Source organism: Podarcis tiliguerta (assembly GCF_965153285.1).
Source record: "Podarcis tiliguerta genome assembly, chromosome: 4".
NCBI lineage: Eukaryota > Metazoa > Chordata > Lepidosauria > Squamata > Lacertidae > Podarcis > Podarcis tiliguerta.
In genome coordinates this window covers 35494562-35507736 of record NC_139537.1, presented here as the reverse complement: position 1 = coordinate 35507736, position 13175 = coordinate 35494562, and the positions used below count along the sequence as shown (strand labels likewise).

General features: G+C 40.3%; 1 protein-coding gene across 16 annotated transcripts in view; it reads right to left on the bottom strand.

The window, feature by feature from the left end:
* BBX (BBX high mobility group box domain containing) overlaps positions 1-13175 on the bottom strand; it is a 118658-nt gene that overhangs the window by 36156 nt on the left and 69327 nt on the right. For 15 of the 16 annotated variants that reach the window (XM_083438341.1, XM_083438348.1, XM_083438355.1 and 12 more), the window contains 4 exons: positions 8105-8275; positions 6427-6669; positions 2504-2702; positions 752-819 (listed from right to left, as the gene is read on the bottom strand). In XM_083438341.1, coding sequence (XP_083294467.1) covers positions 752-819; positions 2504-2702; positions 6427-6669; positions 8105-8266 — 672 coding nt within the window. In that variant the 5' untranslated portion in view covers positions 8267-8275. Of the gene's footprint in view, positions 1-751; positions 820-2503; positions 2703-6426; positions 6670-8104; positions 8276-11666; positions 11848-13175 lie in introns of those variants that run through there. The other variant, XM_083438347.1, reaches the window with a different exon arrangement.

Sequence of the window (13175 nt, the reverse complement as noted above, 5' to 3'; positions counted from 1 at the left end):
CTTTTATGAAGGATTATTTATTACAACAGCAGTCATAAAGAAGAAATGTGAAACACACAGAAAAAATGAGATATACGGTTAAATTGCCGTGTTGGCACTTTGCGATAAGTAAGTGGGTTTTAAGTAGCAGTTTGGGCACTCAATCTCTAAAAGGTTCACCATCACTGCTCTATGGTATTCAAATTATAAATGGCAGAAGGACAAATATGTATCAGACAATATACAAAGTAAATGGATTTTGCTCTCAAGGCTGGGACTTGACTCAAGATACGTCCTCTTGATTATAGTTCCTCTTTTCTAGAATCTCTTTAGCTATAAAGGACTTGATTCTGCAATACAGTGGTACCTCTGCTTACGAGCCCCTCTTGTTACATATCCTTCGGGATACACACGCGGCAAACCCAGAAGTATATTTCTGAGTTTCACCGCGCACGTATGCACAGTAGTGCTCTATCGCGCCGTGCGCGTAGAACAGGCACCTCCAGTTGCGGAAACGTCAGAATCCAACCGGAGCTCCGGAAAGGATCCTGTCCGCAACCGGAGGTACCACTGTACTTGACACCAAAGTATTTCACATTGTACAACTGGCACAAATGATTAGGTTCTATAGCTACAGAATGGCAAAACTGTGTCACTGACTGCAGATACAAAACCTATCAAATAGTTGTCAGCAGAAGTTACATTACTATACATATCTGTCAAACATGCATTGCATTAATGAAAGGATGAAGCAGACAAGATAGCTGCTTACCTCTTGTGCAGTCAAGGCATGTTCTCCTGCTAACAGTAGCATACTGAGGCCTCCCATTTGTGTAGGATCTATCAGAGAATAAAAATATATTGATAAAAATGTTTTATTTTGGAGCCAGCTTGAGCAGGTCTTAAACATACTGGGCCACAGCACTGAAAGGAACTATAAAGATTACATCTTTTAACAAAGACTACTTAAAAGGAATCAACCCCCCCCCCCCATATATATCTTTTTTAAAAATGGAGTGGGAAGGAAGTCTTGATAATATCATGATAAGCTATTCATAAAGTCACTCTTTTCATAAAATCTCAGTCTAGTGCTGGTAACTTTTAAGTGTTACAACAAAGTGCAGACAATATACACAAGAAACTTCAGGCACCCTCCTGCATACAACTGCCAGTTGGTACAGCATGAAACTCTTAATCTCAAGAGTTGTGGGTCTGAGCTTCATATTGGGCAAAAGAGTCCTGCATTGCAGGGGGTTGGACTAGATAACCCAAGTGGTTCCTCCCAGCTCTACAATTCTATGATTTCTATGTGAAGCAACATGGGATTGCATGGGATCACACTCAAGTCTCTCTCTCTCCCATGTTGGGAAGGGAAGTTTGACAATAGGACTCAATGAAAACTCATATAGGTTTCCCTGTTTAGAACCCCATGCAATTAGCATTCTTCCCTCAGATGTCTCCGCCAATGCGGAGGAGGAGGAAAGGGCTGGTGGGAATGTCATAGTGGGCATATGGCTCCACTTTCTAGCCCCATGAAATTAAGACAGAATGCCTGAAAAAGGCATTGCTCAACCCCTGCTCCCTCTGCTGAAGCAGAGTCTTGTACACCATCACCTGCAACTTGTATCTTTAGATCCTGCCACTCAAAAATACACCTTCCCTCCAATCACAATGGACTGTGCTTTCAAAAGGATTATAACTTGTATTTGGTCAGACACATCATGAGTCTTTCACTTCCATTCGATATAGAGAACTATTAGCAACGAAGCAAAACATGATTTGTGCCTAGTGCCGCTACTTATGCAGCTATTGGAAGTTAAACGTATTTTCAGTGTTTGGAAATTACTTTATTAAAGACACAAGAAATGTCTCATGTATAATTTTTTGCTCAAAACATCTGTCTTAAGCTGATTTAAGTAGCTTAAAAGTGCCCTATGTAGGAAGAGTTGCAGCAATATGATCCATCTATGATCATGCAGGAAAATGCGACAGGGATCAAATGTTGCAGTCATTACTGGAATGAGGTGTTCCACTGACTATGTATCTTATAACTTATTAAAATATATAGAAGGCATGTTTTACAAAAGAGTAACAGCTTCAAGGATATCTACAACCCTATAGCATCCTATTACAAAATGATTGAGGGAATCAACCCATTTTAATAACACAGTGGAACCTCGTGTTTTTGAACGTAATCTGTTCTGGAAGACATCCGAATCATTCGAAAACCAAGGATCAATGGGTAGTTGGCAAATTCCATTGAAAAAAACGACTTCCGAGGTGCATTCGAAAACGGAAGCAATTACTTCTGGGTTTTCAGTGTTTGGGTTCCGAATTGTCCAGCTTCCGAGATGATCGAAAACCGAGGTTCCACTGTACATGATTACAATAAAACAAATATTCCCATTGACTCTAATGAAATACAGTACAATCTTGGTGAAACCTCTGACTTCTAGGCCTGATTCAGCCACGTACTGTAGGCCAGAGACTTGGGGCTTGATGTCAACAGAGATATCGAACGAACCTGCCATAGCGAAATTCAGCTGAGGCATTTCTTCTGTCTTCACTAACTTTTTCGGACTTGGCAAATCTTTTGCAGGTTCTGATGGGAAAGCCCACAGCTTTTTCCGGTTAGTAACAGTAGATGACTGGGTTTTCACAGGTTTATTTGTAGGCGGGCACCACTTGTAGCCAGGGTTTGCTTTCATAAATGCATCCTTGTACTATGAAGAGGAAAGGGAAAAAATTGCGTCAAGGGACAGCACAGTTTTGTAGAAAGCCTTGGGGAAATGTAACGACTTAGTATTCTTAATTATTTATTTCATAACATTTATACACCACTTACCGTATTTTTCGCTCCATAAGACACACTGTTTTCCTCCTAAAAAGTAAGGGGAAATGTCTGTGCGTCTTATGGAGCGAATGTGTGGTCCCTGGCAGTGGCGGAGCTGGGGGCTTTGGTTCCCGGAGTGGCGGGGGCATGGCACACCACCCGTGCAAGTGTCCAAATGGTGGAGCCTGCACAAGCAGGTGCGGAAAGGCGAGGCGGGGGAAGAGAGCTTTAGAACACATTATTTAGAGTTCCCTTCATCCGAGGGGCTCTGTGACTTGCATGAGAGCAGCCACGAGCCAGCGCGGAGGGGGATATTCTCCCTTGCGCACTCTGTATTTTTTTTCTTGCTTTCCTCTTCTTAAAAACTAGGTGTGTCTTATGGAGCGAAAAATATGGCAATTGTAAAAACAAAACAAAAAACCTTCTAAGTGGTTTACAAAGTACTGGTTTTAGGATATGCAATATACAACAATTTGAATGTTTACTTTGATTCAAGTCAAATGGGGCTTACTCCCATATAAATGTGCACAGGGTTGCATTCATTGCTTATGTTTGTCATCAGAAAAGCTATAAAACCTGTATTATAAAATATGAGTTTATGGATGATCTCAGATTGCCAAGCTACTCCATAAAAACATTTCTCAAAGCATCAATGGCTCAACTATTTTTCTCAACCACCTGCACTATACCAACCAATTTTTAAAAAAGAATGTTCATTTCTTAACAAATAACTGAAAAATTTGGTCTCAACCTGAAGAATAGGAAATCTTGGTAATATGACCAGGAAATATGACCAAGACTAACAAATTTTAATTGAAGAGGGGTGGTTTAGAGGGAAGATTCCTCTTGTTCTCGGGTCCTGCTTGTAAGTTTCCCACAGCTCTTGACTACTGTGAGTACAGGTTGCTGAATTAGGTGGGCCACTGGCCTGATCCAGCAGGCTCTTCTTATGATCCTGATTAAGGTTTCTCAATGTTGTGCTACGTGATCACAAAGATAGGTAAAGGTAAAGGGACCCCTGACCATTAGGTCCAGTCGTGGATGGCGTACAGCTTCCGGGTCATGTGGCCAGCATGACTAAGCCGCTTCTGGCGAAGCAGAGCAGTGCACAGAAACGCCGTTTACCTTCCCGCCGGAGCAGTACCTATTTATCTACTTGCACTTTGACGTGCTTTCGAACTGCTAGGTTGGCAGGAGCAGGGACCGAGCAACGGGAGCTCACCCCGTCGCGGGGATTTGAACCGCCAACTTTCTGATCAGCAAGCCCAAGAGGCTCAGTGGTTTAACCCACAGCGCCACTCACGTCCCTGATCACAAAGATAGCCTATTGCATTTACAGTATGTCTAGCCTGAGTTGGAAGCACTGAGCCCTATCCAATATATTTTGGGTAAAAGAACAACTTAAGCCTTTTTGTGCTCCTGCATTTCAGATCATTCAGCTAATGAAATTGAAATTGTTAGGTTTCCCTAATTATTCTTACAAGGTATAAATATTTGTATCATTTGCCCATACTAAAAAAAATGGTCGCAATATAGAGAGCTGGATGTAAACCAGATTTGAAGTTTGGGCTTGCTCCAAGATCTTTTTTTTTTTAGCCTTGTTGAACCTGAGGGCTAGCTCCAAGAGACACATTGTATGGCCACCGCTCTAAGCTGGACAGTGTTCATAATGAAGCCAAATTATAACTACAATTTTTAAAATGCAATTAAAAAGAAAACCCTCTCTCTCCTGTATGTATTTTCATCAATGCTTTACCAGGAAAAAATTGTTAAGAGGACCCAGTGGCAAGTTTTTGTTCATAATTACTGCTATTGCACAGCTAAACTACAGAAAGAATAAAAATTATATGCTTAATTGCACGTCTCATACACATTCTTGGAATGAATGTTACTGAGCTGAACACACTTGGCTATATTGTTCCTTTTCAATAGAGAAATGTGAGACTTGCTTTCAGAACCAAGCCTGGGAGGGAGGGTTTGTGTGAATCATATCGCCACAGGCATAGCAGTTTTCAACACACTATTGTTAGAAGTTTCTAATTGTCACTTTTCACAGGAGTGTTATGCAGTTGTTCTTCTTCCCCACTGACAAAGGTTCAAGGGGAAGTTAAAAATCCCAAAAGACATTTTTGTCCTATAAAGTCAACTCTCCAATTTTCCAGATCACTACTGGATTCCATTATTATTACTGTTGTTGTTTTTTACTGCCAGTTGAAATAATAAGTCCCTAATTTCAGTATTGAAAAAAACCAAATGAAAACTATTTTTATTATTCTGAATCAATAAAGAAGAATATCTAAAGACATTATCCACTATGGGGTGATTCGGAATAAATATAAAGAGGGCTTTTGATTGTATCACACCAGGTATGATACACTGTCCCCAAGAAGCTTTCCCTGAATCGAACTTCAGTTGCATGGTGAAAGACTTCTTATTTATCACGGCATGCTGTATTTTGGATCTTATCTGCTACCTTTATAGATTAATTTAGGAGAGATTCCTCGCAGCAGAACATTATTTTATAAATACGAGTTTTATAAATTCTGCAGGGAGATCATTCCTTACTGGAGTTCGAGCATTTGTTTCACAGCAGTGAAGCCCGAAAGCGAGACTTGAAAGCCACAGCACAATCTCAACCTGTGATTCCCATAAACTCGCATTCAGAGACATACTGCCTCTGACAGTGAAGGTAACTAGTGGCCAAAATTGTGAAAACCTTTTGGAAGAAGTGTATTTCTGAGGTTTGATGGCTCACAACTCCACTTTTATTGGAGTAATACCATGAAATTATATATCAGTGGAAAGAAAATTTAATGAAGAATGTAATGCAACAAAGATAGTTCAATTATCTGTATTCTATCAAAAGTTATAGCTAATTAACCAGAAAAAGGAAGCACAACTTGCTTAGGTTGATATGCAATAGTTTCCCTTCATTTGAATGTAGCCAATGAGCGTTAGTGTTTAGAGAGCCAAATCAGGTGTTATGGTAGTCTAGGTTATCAAATTATTGATAAATTAAATAGTTAAAATCGGCTTTAGTTAAAAAAAGTATGCTCTTCTAACGTCTCAAGTTGTTGCAAGGTATTTTTCTTTTTTAATAAAATAAGCCTGATTAGAATTCAAAGCATATCACCAGCAAATAGCTAGTCGTCAAGAAAACCCTTAATTAAAATAAATCTACCCTTTGGGTCTGTTTCAGTAGCAGTAATTTGGAAAGGGAAATATTAGAAAGTAAAACAGGTATTTCTCTTGCTTTTAAGAAACCAGTTATAACATATTTGCTGGAACACCTTTTGGGTTTTAAAATGGGAACAGGCCTCTGTAATGGAGGGTATCCAGATAAAAAAAATTGTATATTTAGTAAAAATTTAGTAATCCTGCTTTTTTGAATCAGGTAGTTCAGGTCAGAGTAACACAATATAAAAAACACTGTATGAAATGTATAAACTGAACTGTTTAGCTTGGTCACGAAGCTCCTTTCCTTCTTGAATTCTTATTTAATCCTCTCCCTTGCAAAACCTGACACAGACTAGGGGAGGAAGGGATTTTAACCATGATGCTGTTTTTCAAATGTTCACCATTTAAACATGCGGCACAATAATGTCACTGGGTACCTCCTTGGCCATGTCGGTGTATTTCTGCTTTTCTTTAGGGTCTAGAACAGACCACCAATCTGCCAGGATCTTGGTAGCACCACGGTTGTCCAGACGGGGGTGTTCTTGCCGCACAAGGGAACGGTGGCGTTTGCAGAACAGAAGGAATGCATTCATCGGCCTGCGAGCTCGTTGCTCTGAAGATTCCTCATCTTCTGTTTCGTCAGCATCGTGCTCAAGACCATCAGCACCAAGAAGATGGACCTATTTTACAAATAAAAATTCTACAGATGTAATGGATCTTTCTCGTGTCTATTAGATATTCGCTCCAACATCTAACTTAATATTCTGTGTTAAAAACCTGCAAATCCCCTGCAGTGAAGCAATCAATTCAGCAGAATGTCTGAGCAAATAATATTACATTAGCTTTGCATTTACACTTTGTGGGATGAAGGACAGATTCCACTCAGGGACTGAAGTGAGGTTCGACAGAAATCTATCTTGCTGTGCCCAGACTATGGAACGTCCTCCCAAGGCAGGCTTGTCTTGCCCCCTCATTAATGGCCTTCTAACCAGGTAGATAGGAGCACGGGTGGCGCTGTGGGTTAAACCACAGAGCCTAGGACTTGCCGATCAGAAGGTCGGCAGTTCGAATCCCCGCGATGGGGTGAGCTCCCATTGCTCAGTCCCAGCTCCTGCCAACCTAGCAGTTCGAAAGCACGTCAAAGTGCAAGTAGATAAATAGGTACCGCTCCGGTGGGAAGGTAAACGGCGTTTCCGTGCGCTGCTCTGGTTCGCCAGAAGTGGCTTAGTCATGCTGGCCACATGACCCGGAAGCTGTACGCCGGCTCCCTCGGCCAATAAAGTGAGATGAGCGCCGCAACCCCAGAGTCGGCCACAACTGGACCTAATGGTCAGGGGTCCCTTTACCTTTAACTAGGTAGATAAAGTCTTCCTGTTTAAAATGCTTTAGTGATCTGAATGGTTTTAAGGTTCTGCACTGGTTTGTGCTTTAAATTGTTGCACTGAACAATTTTGTTGATGGAAGCATGCCCACTTGTTTTAGTGGATGGGCAAAAGGGATATTTACTACCCCAATGTGTTTTAAATATAGGGTATTAAATGGTTTTATTTTAAAGTTAATTATTTTAAAGCTTATTAAGTTGCCTTGGGTGGGATTTTTTTTTTAAAAAAGGAATCATTATGAAAAATAATGTAATTTATGATAATTTCCACAAAAAATAATTAACTTTTGGAATTTGCTGAATGTGACAATGGCTACTAAATGATTAAACAAATTCATGGACAATAGTCCTATCCGCAGCTATTAGCCATGATAGCTCAAAATCTCTGTATTCAGAAGACCTATGTATCTGCATACCAACTTCTGGATGGCTAAATGGGATAGAGTTGTTTCGTTCATGAGCTACTCTGTGGGCACACAGGGTTGGGAAAAAGATGCTAGACTACATGGACCTAGGGTCATGATACACTGTGGGGCTCGTCTAACATTTGGAAAAGACACTCTTTTTAGATATTACTCAATATGAATGGGGGCAAACCACGATAGTCAGGCTGAGTGATATTTAAAATAAACCCATGAATTTGATTTCCAAATGGGTTTTAGAAGGCTTGCACAGGCAACAAATCTCCAACGTATATCATACTAAAGCTCTACTTTTTGACAACATAGCTTCACCTTATCAATATCTTCTTCGTCCTCTTCCTCCTCCTCTTCTTCTGAAAAGTCAAGGATTTTCTTTGCAAGTAGTGGATGCCACTGAAGACACTTTCTCTTTGGTCGTTTCCCAGTACCCTCTCCGTCTGTTGAATGATCTTTATTCCTATTGCTGCCTTTCATTACTGTGACCTAGCAGAAATAAATAAAATGTTCCCACAAAAAACAAATATGCTATTGAACACACTTTTTCAAATTTTACTACTGAATTATTAATCTCAATCCCCAATAGATAATACGCTACCCAAAGGATGTTGACAGATGCAGTCCTACTACGTTATGAATGAATAAGCTCTGTAGATTTTAGTGGAACATCTGCATGAGCAGCCAAGTACAAAATAGGTAGGAGAATGCACACATTTGTTTTACCAGATTACTACTAGCAGTCTATGGAATTGTGACAGATGTTTCTTCCTTTTTTATGATGTCTCAAGATGCACTTAGTGGTGTAGTAGTAAATTTTGAAACCCAGAAGCTCATCGTGACAGCTCCCATAGCAACACCTCCAAAGGAAATTCAAGTGTTCACAGTGGTGGGGAATCTTCAGCTCTTGGGACTAATTAGGCCCAATATGTATCCCAGTTTGGTCCATGAGGCCATTCCCCACAAACCAGTGTCCCTTAAAAATGCTTCCTCTGTTGACAGAAAAATGTTCCATTTGGAAGAACCAGATTCAGTTGCCCACCACTGATCTATCATACAGATTTGCTATGAAAGAGCAGAAATATATAGAATAAGACACATTTTATTGGGATCAGCATGACTGTAGTTCTGTACATGGCTTCCTGAGTGCAAGTTCTATTGAATCCAGTGGTGCGTACTTCTCACTGTATCGGTTCAACTCACAAAACACTCTGAGCTTTAAAAAAGATCTTCAGGTATCTGGGATGCATTTACCTTGTAATTAGAAATGCAGGCAACCTTGCAAGATGTATTACCATTTAATATGCTGGCATGAAGCAGGAACCTCATCAAAGGAAAGAAGTATTCTACCTTTGCTTGAGTAACTTCCTCATTCTGACTTCCTCTATGCTAATCTCTCACAATAAAGCCTCCTTGTCCGCTTATTCACTAGCCAGAGTTAACCAAATCACACCACTAGTCACACGAGACAGAAGGATGGTGTATGCAGCAGGAATATAAGAGAAGCTCTTGCTTAAGATTCAGTTAGCTAGGGAGTGGAAGGGTTTTTTGCTTTATCTGATAATGGCATCTGATAGTATGATCTGGATTTTTTGCCTAGAGCTAACCAAAAAAACCCTTAAAAATACTTAAAGCTAAAGTTAGAACTATAACTTTAGGTCATCATTGTGTTCCTCAAAAACTGGATAACTTTTCAGTGAAAGTTCAATGCACCTGCTGTTCATACGCAATCAAAAGTATTTTAATTTGGACATCCCTAACATATTTACACGAGTTCCCCAATACACAGGTGACTTTAAACAGTTTGGTAGCAGCTCATTACTTTCTTCACTAAGTTATAATTTATTCCTTTGGAGCAAGGTATCTCAGTTCCCTACTGAATTTCATGGCACTGGGGAAATATTACCCACAGTGTTTCAGGGTTAAAAATCTTTTGTGTTATATATAAACATATTAACACAGGAGAGCCTGAAGAAATGGCCCAGTAAATAAACAGTCCTAAAAACATTGCAAAAATGGCGCTTCATAACTCTTTATCTTGCACACATGCAACTTTATCTTAAACCATTTTGTTCACAAGGATGTGAAATGAAGGAAACATGGCAGCATAAATGGTGGTATTACGTTAAGGTGTCAGGTTTTCAAAAGACAGGGTTTTCATAGATACCTTTACCTAATACCACTGGTCAACGAGTCATTCAGTCCGCTGGGTTAATTTTACTGAATATATTTCAGGGCCAGAATGCTGATCTCTCATTTAAAGCGCTTACTGGATATCTGTCATTAGCAGTTAGACTTGTTATACCCTGGTTTTGGAAAGTCTTGGACAAATTGGCTTAACTGGGTTTGGTGACCAACCCAGCTGACCAACAAAATATGACTAGCTAGAGACAGAAAGACTCGTTTCAGATAACTGGTACTGTTGTACTGATTGCATAAATAAGAAAAACAATCTTTAACCTTTGCAGTCAACTTTTTTGGTTGTTCTAGGTTAAATCATATTCTATGCTTCAGCCTACTGATTGTGTATTTTTATGCTGTATACTTCCAAGTTAAGGGAGATGTTATTTTCAAAAAAACCAAACCAGTAAATTTATTTTTTAAAAATAGTCAGCTCGCAAATGCGTATAAAAAAGGCCCAGATTAGAGAAGGCAGGTTGCAAAATGTGAATATGGAAAGCTGTTTTCATACATGAGCATGAGAATGTTCATTTTCACTCCCAGATTAAAAAAAAACATGAAAAAGACTCTTATATTTCTGTTGCTAAGGAGCTGCCTTTACCTTATGCCACCATTTTAGAATAATATATTTAATTGCCGATGTAATTTTAATTAAAACCTTTTGACATGTTAACATGATATTACCACATAAATGCTAATTATATGTAACTCATACACTTTTCTTTTTAAACTGTGTGCTTAAACTATAGCCCTCATTTTTATTTTGCATTTTTCAAAAATAAGAAAGTGCATGTTAATATTAAAAGGATGAGAAATTTAGCAGTAATGTAAATCGCAAAAAGTTAGGCAACATAGTACTTTTCACCCAAACATGAAAACTCATTTTATCATAGTGGAGGCACGTTGTTATAGATCCTTTAATAGGCACACAAAATGTTGAGCCATCATCTTGGGGGGGATTCTGTAATTTTTGTTCTCAAGAAGGCCACTGGGAGAGTTTGCTGAAGCTTCAGCACAAGGCTTGGCACAACAATTTTACATCTCAGCAGCCCTCACTGAAGTTCCTTGTAGGACACTGGTGGACTCAGATTACATTACAATACCTGGTTGCTTGGAAGCCTACATGTTGAAAGCTCTAAGTGAGCATAGATCTCTTTGTGAGAAATTCAGTTTCAATGCACAGATGCTGGGGAGCAGGACCGAGCTGTGTGTGTCCCTCTTCCCCTCCTACTAATGAAGCACTCTTTGCATGTCGAGCGTGTGTGGGCTGGTATGTATGTCCCAGTCATACTTCATAGGATGAAAACAGCATCTTGAATTGGGACAAGAAGCACACTAAAGTGGTACCTTGGTTCTCAAACAGAATCCGTTCCTGAAGTCCATTTGACTTCTGAAACCGTTCGAAAACCAAGACGAGGAGCTTCCTGCAGCCAATCGGAAGTCGAGAAAACCGCGTCGGACGTTCGGCTTCCAAAAAACGTTCGCAAACCGCAACACTCACTTCCAGGTTTGCTGCGTTCGGGAGCCAAAACGTTTGAGTCGCAAGATGTTTGGGAAACAGGGTATTAGCCAGTTGAACTGGTGCAATAATGCAAAAGGAACTGATTTGGGGGCTCCGGGTGGAATTTCAATATTTTGGAGTAAATTAATTGAAGGGGGATTTATCTTCAGGGTTTGATGCTTGGGTTTTAGACCTTACCTCTCAGTTTGTGGGCAAGTCACTTGTTAGCGGTGTGTCTTTTGTAATCTGGATGTTATGTTGCAGCAACAATTGTGGGGTTTTTTTGAGCTCAGCATTCACCTCTGACTTGTGCTCAGACTGAGGTCTTGGACAAGTCTTGCACCTCTCTTTCTAGCACTGGGCAGTTACATGCTCCCCGAGAAGCTGACAAACAGAGCACAAGAACAGCAGCATGCCATGCCTTGTTTATTTCTAGCATCCGATAATTATACTAAAGGAATGGGGAAGCAATGTGCCCCCGCCAAAGCTGCTGGACTCCCAACTCCCATCAACGCCAATCAACCTGGCCAGTGCAGCCCAACTACATCTGGAGAGCCATCCCTGATAAACTCAATCTGTACATTTAGGTTCCATTTAAATTTTCATGGCTGACAACTACCTACAGCAGGTATGTGGAGTTTCGTGGGGATGAAGCTGAGGTAGAAGAGAGGGGAACTTGCCATGCCCCTACTTTTTTGAAGCCCTGGTCCTCTATGTAAGCAGACTTAACACCAGTGTTTGTTCAGTTTGTGGCACAGTAAAAAAAAAGGGGGGGGGGAGAAAGGATGCTGAAAATGATGGGCAGCTTGTGACCTTCCACATGTTGCTGGACTACAAATCCCACCAGCTTTGACCATTGGCCATGCTGCCTTGACAGATGGGAGTCCAACATCATTAAGAGCCAAAGGTTGTCTGACCCTGTATAGGAACTGTCTATTTTTAAGTTACAGCTGCCGTGTGAAAACTGGTGGCATCTGTGACACCTGAGAGCTATCCATTATGCAAATCACCCTAATTGTGTGGAAAGTTTCCATGTTCCCTACAGAGCAGACTGTCACATGTTACCACCATTAGAAACTGCAACCTATGAATGTATCCTTACTTCCAAGAAAAAGTGTTTGGATTGGGCTGTGTGCCTCTTTTTCTTGAAATTATGCTTCATACAGTGCATGGAACACTAGTAAAAAAAACACTTGCATGGAACACTAGTAAAAAAAACACTTGAATGGCACAAGTTGACAACCAGATTCCTGGATTCTCTTTCAGCATACACTGTTGACTTAGGACAAAGATGTGGATGAACCTTGTTTGTTGAATCAACAGTCAGATGCTATGAAATTTTCTTAGCACATGTCTAGACCACAGTTTAGCTTGAAACGGAAAAAAAGCTTCTGGAAGAGAGCTTCAGATCTGAGTGCAACGTGAAGCAATCCAATGATTAATGAACTATGGACTCAATATTGTCACTGGACCTTACATGCACATGTGGTGGTTTTGCAAATCTGTTCACTCATTTTGGCTTTTGCTAAATAAAGAATTGGGTGTATTATACCAAACAGACCTACAACCATCTCCTCAACTTGCTTGACTCAGAATACTCAGGACATGCCTAATCAACCAGTTGCTCATAAAGAACATTTAATGTGTCACTGCCTCCTCTTCACGACGGCGTGTATGGAAATAGCTATGTGGTGGTGTACTGTCTTG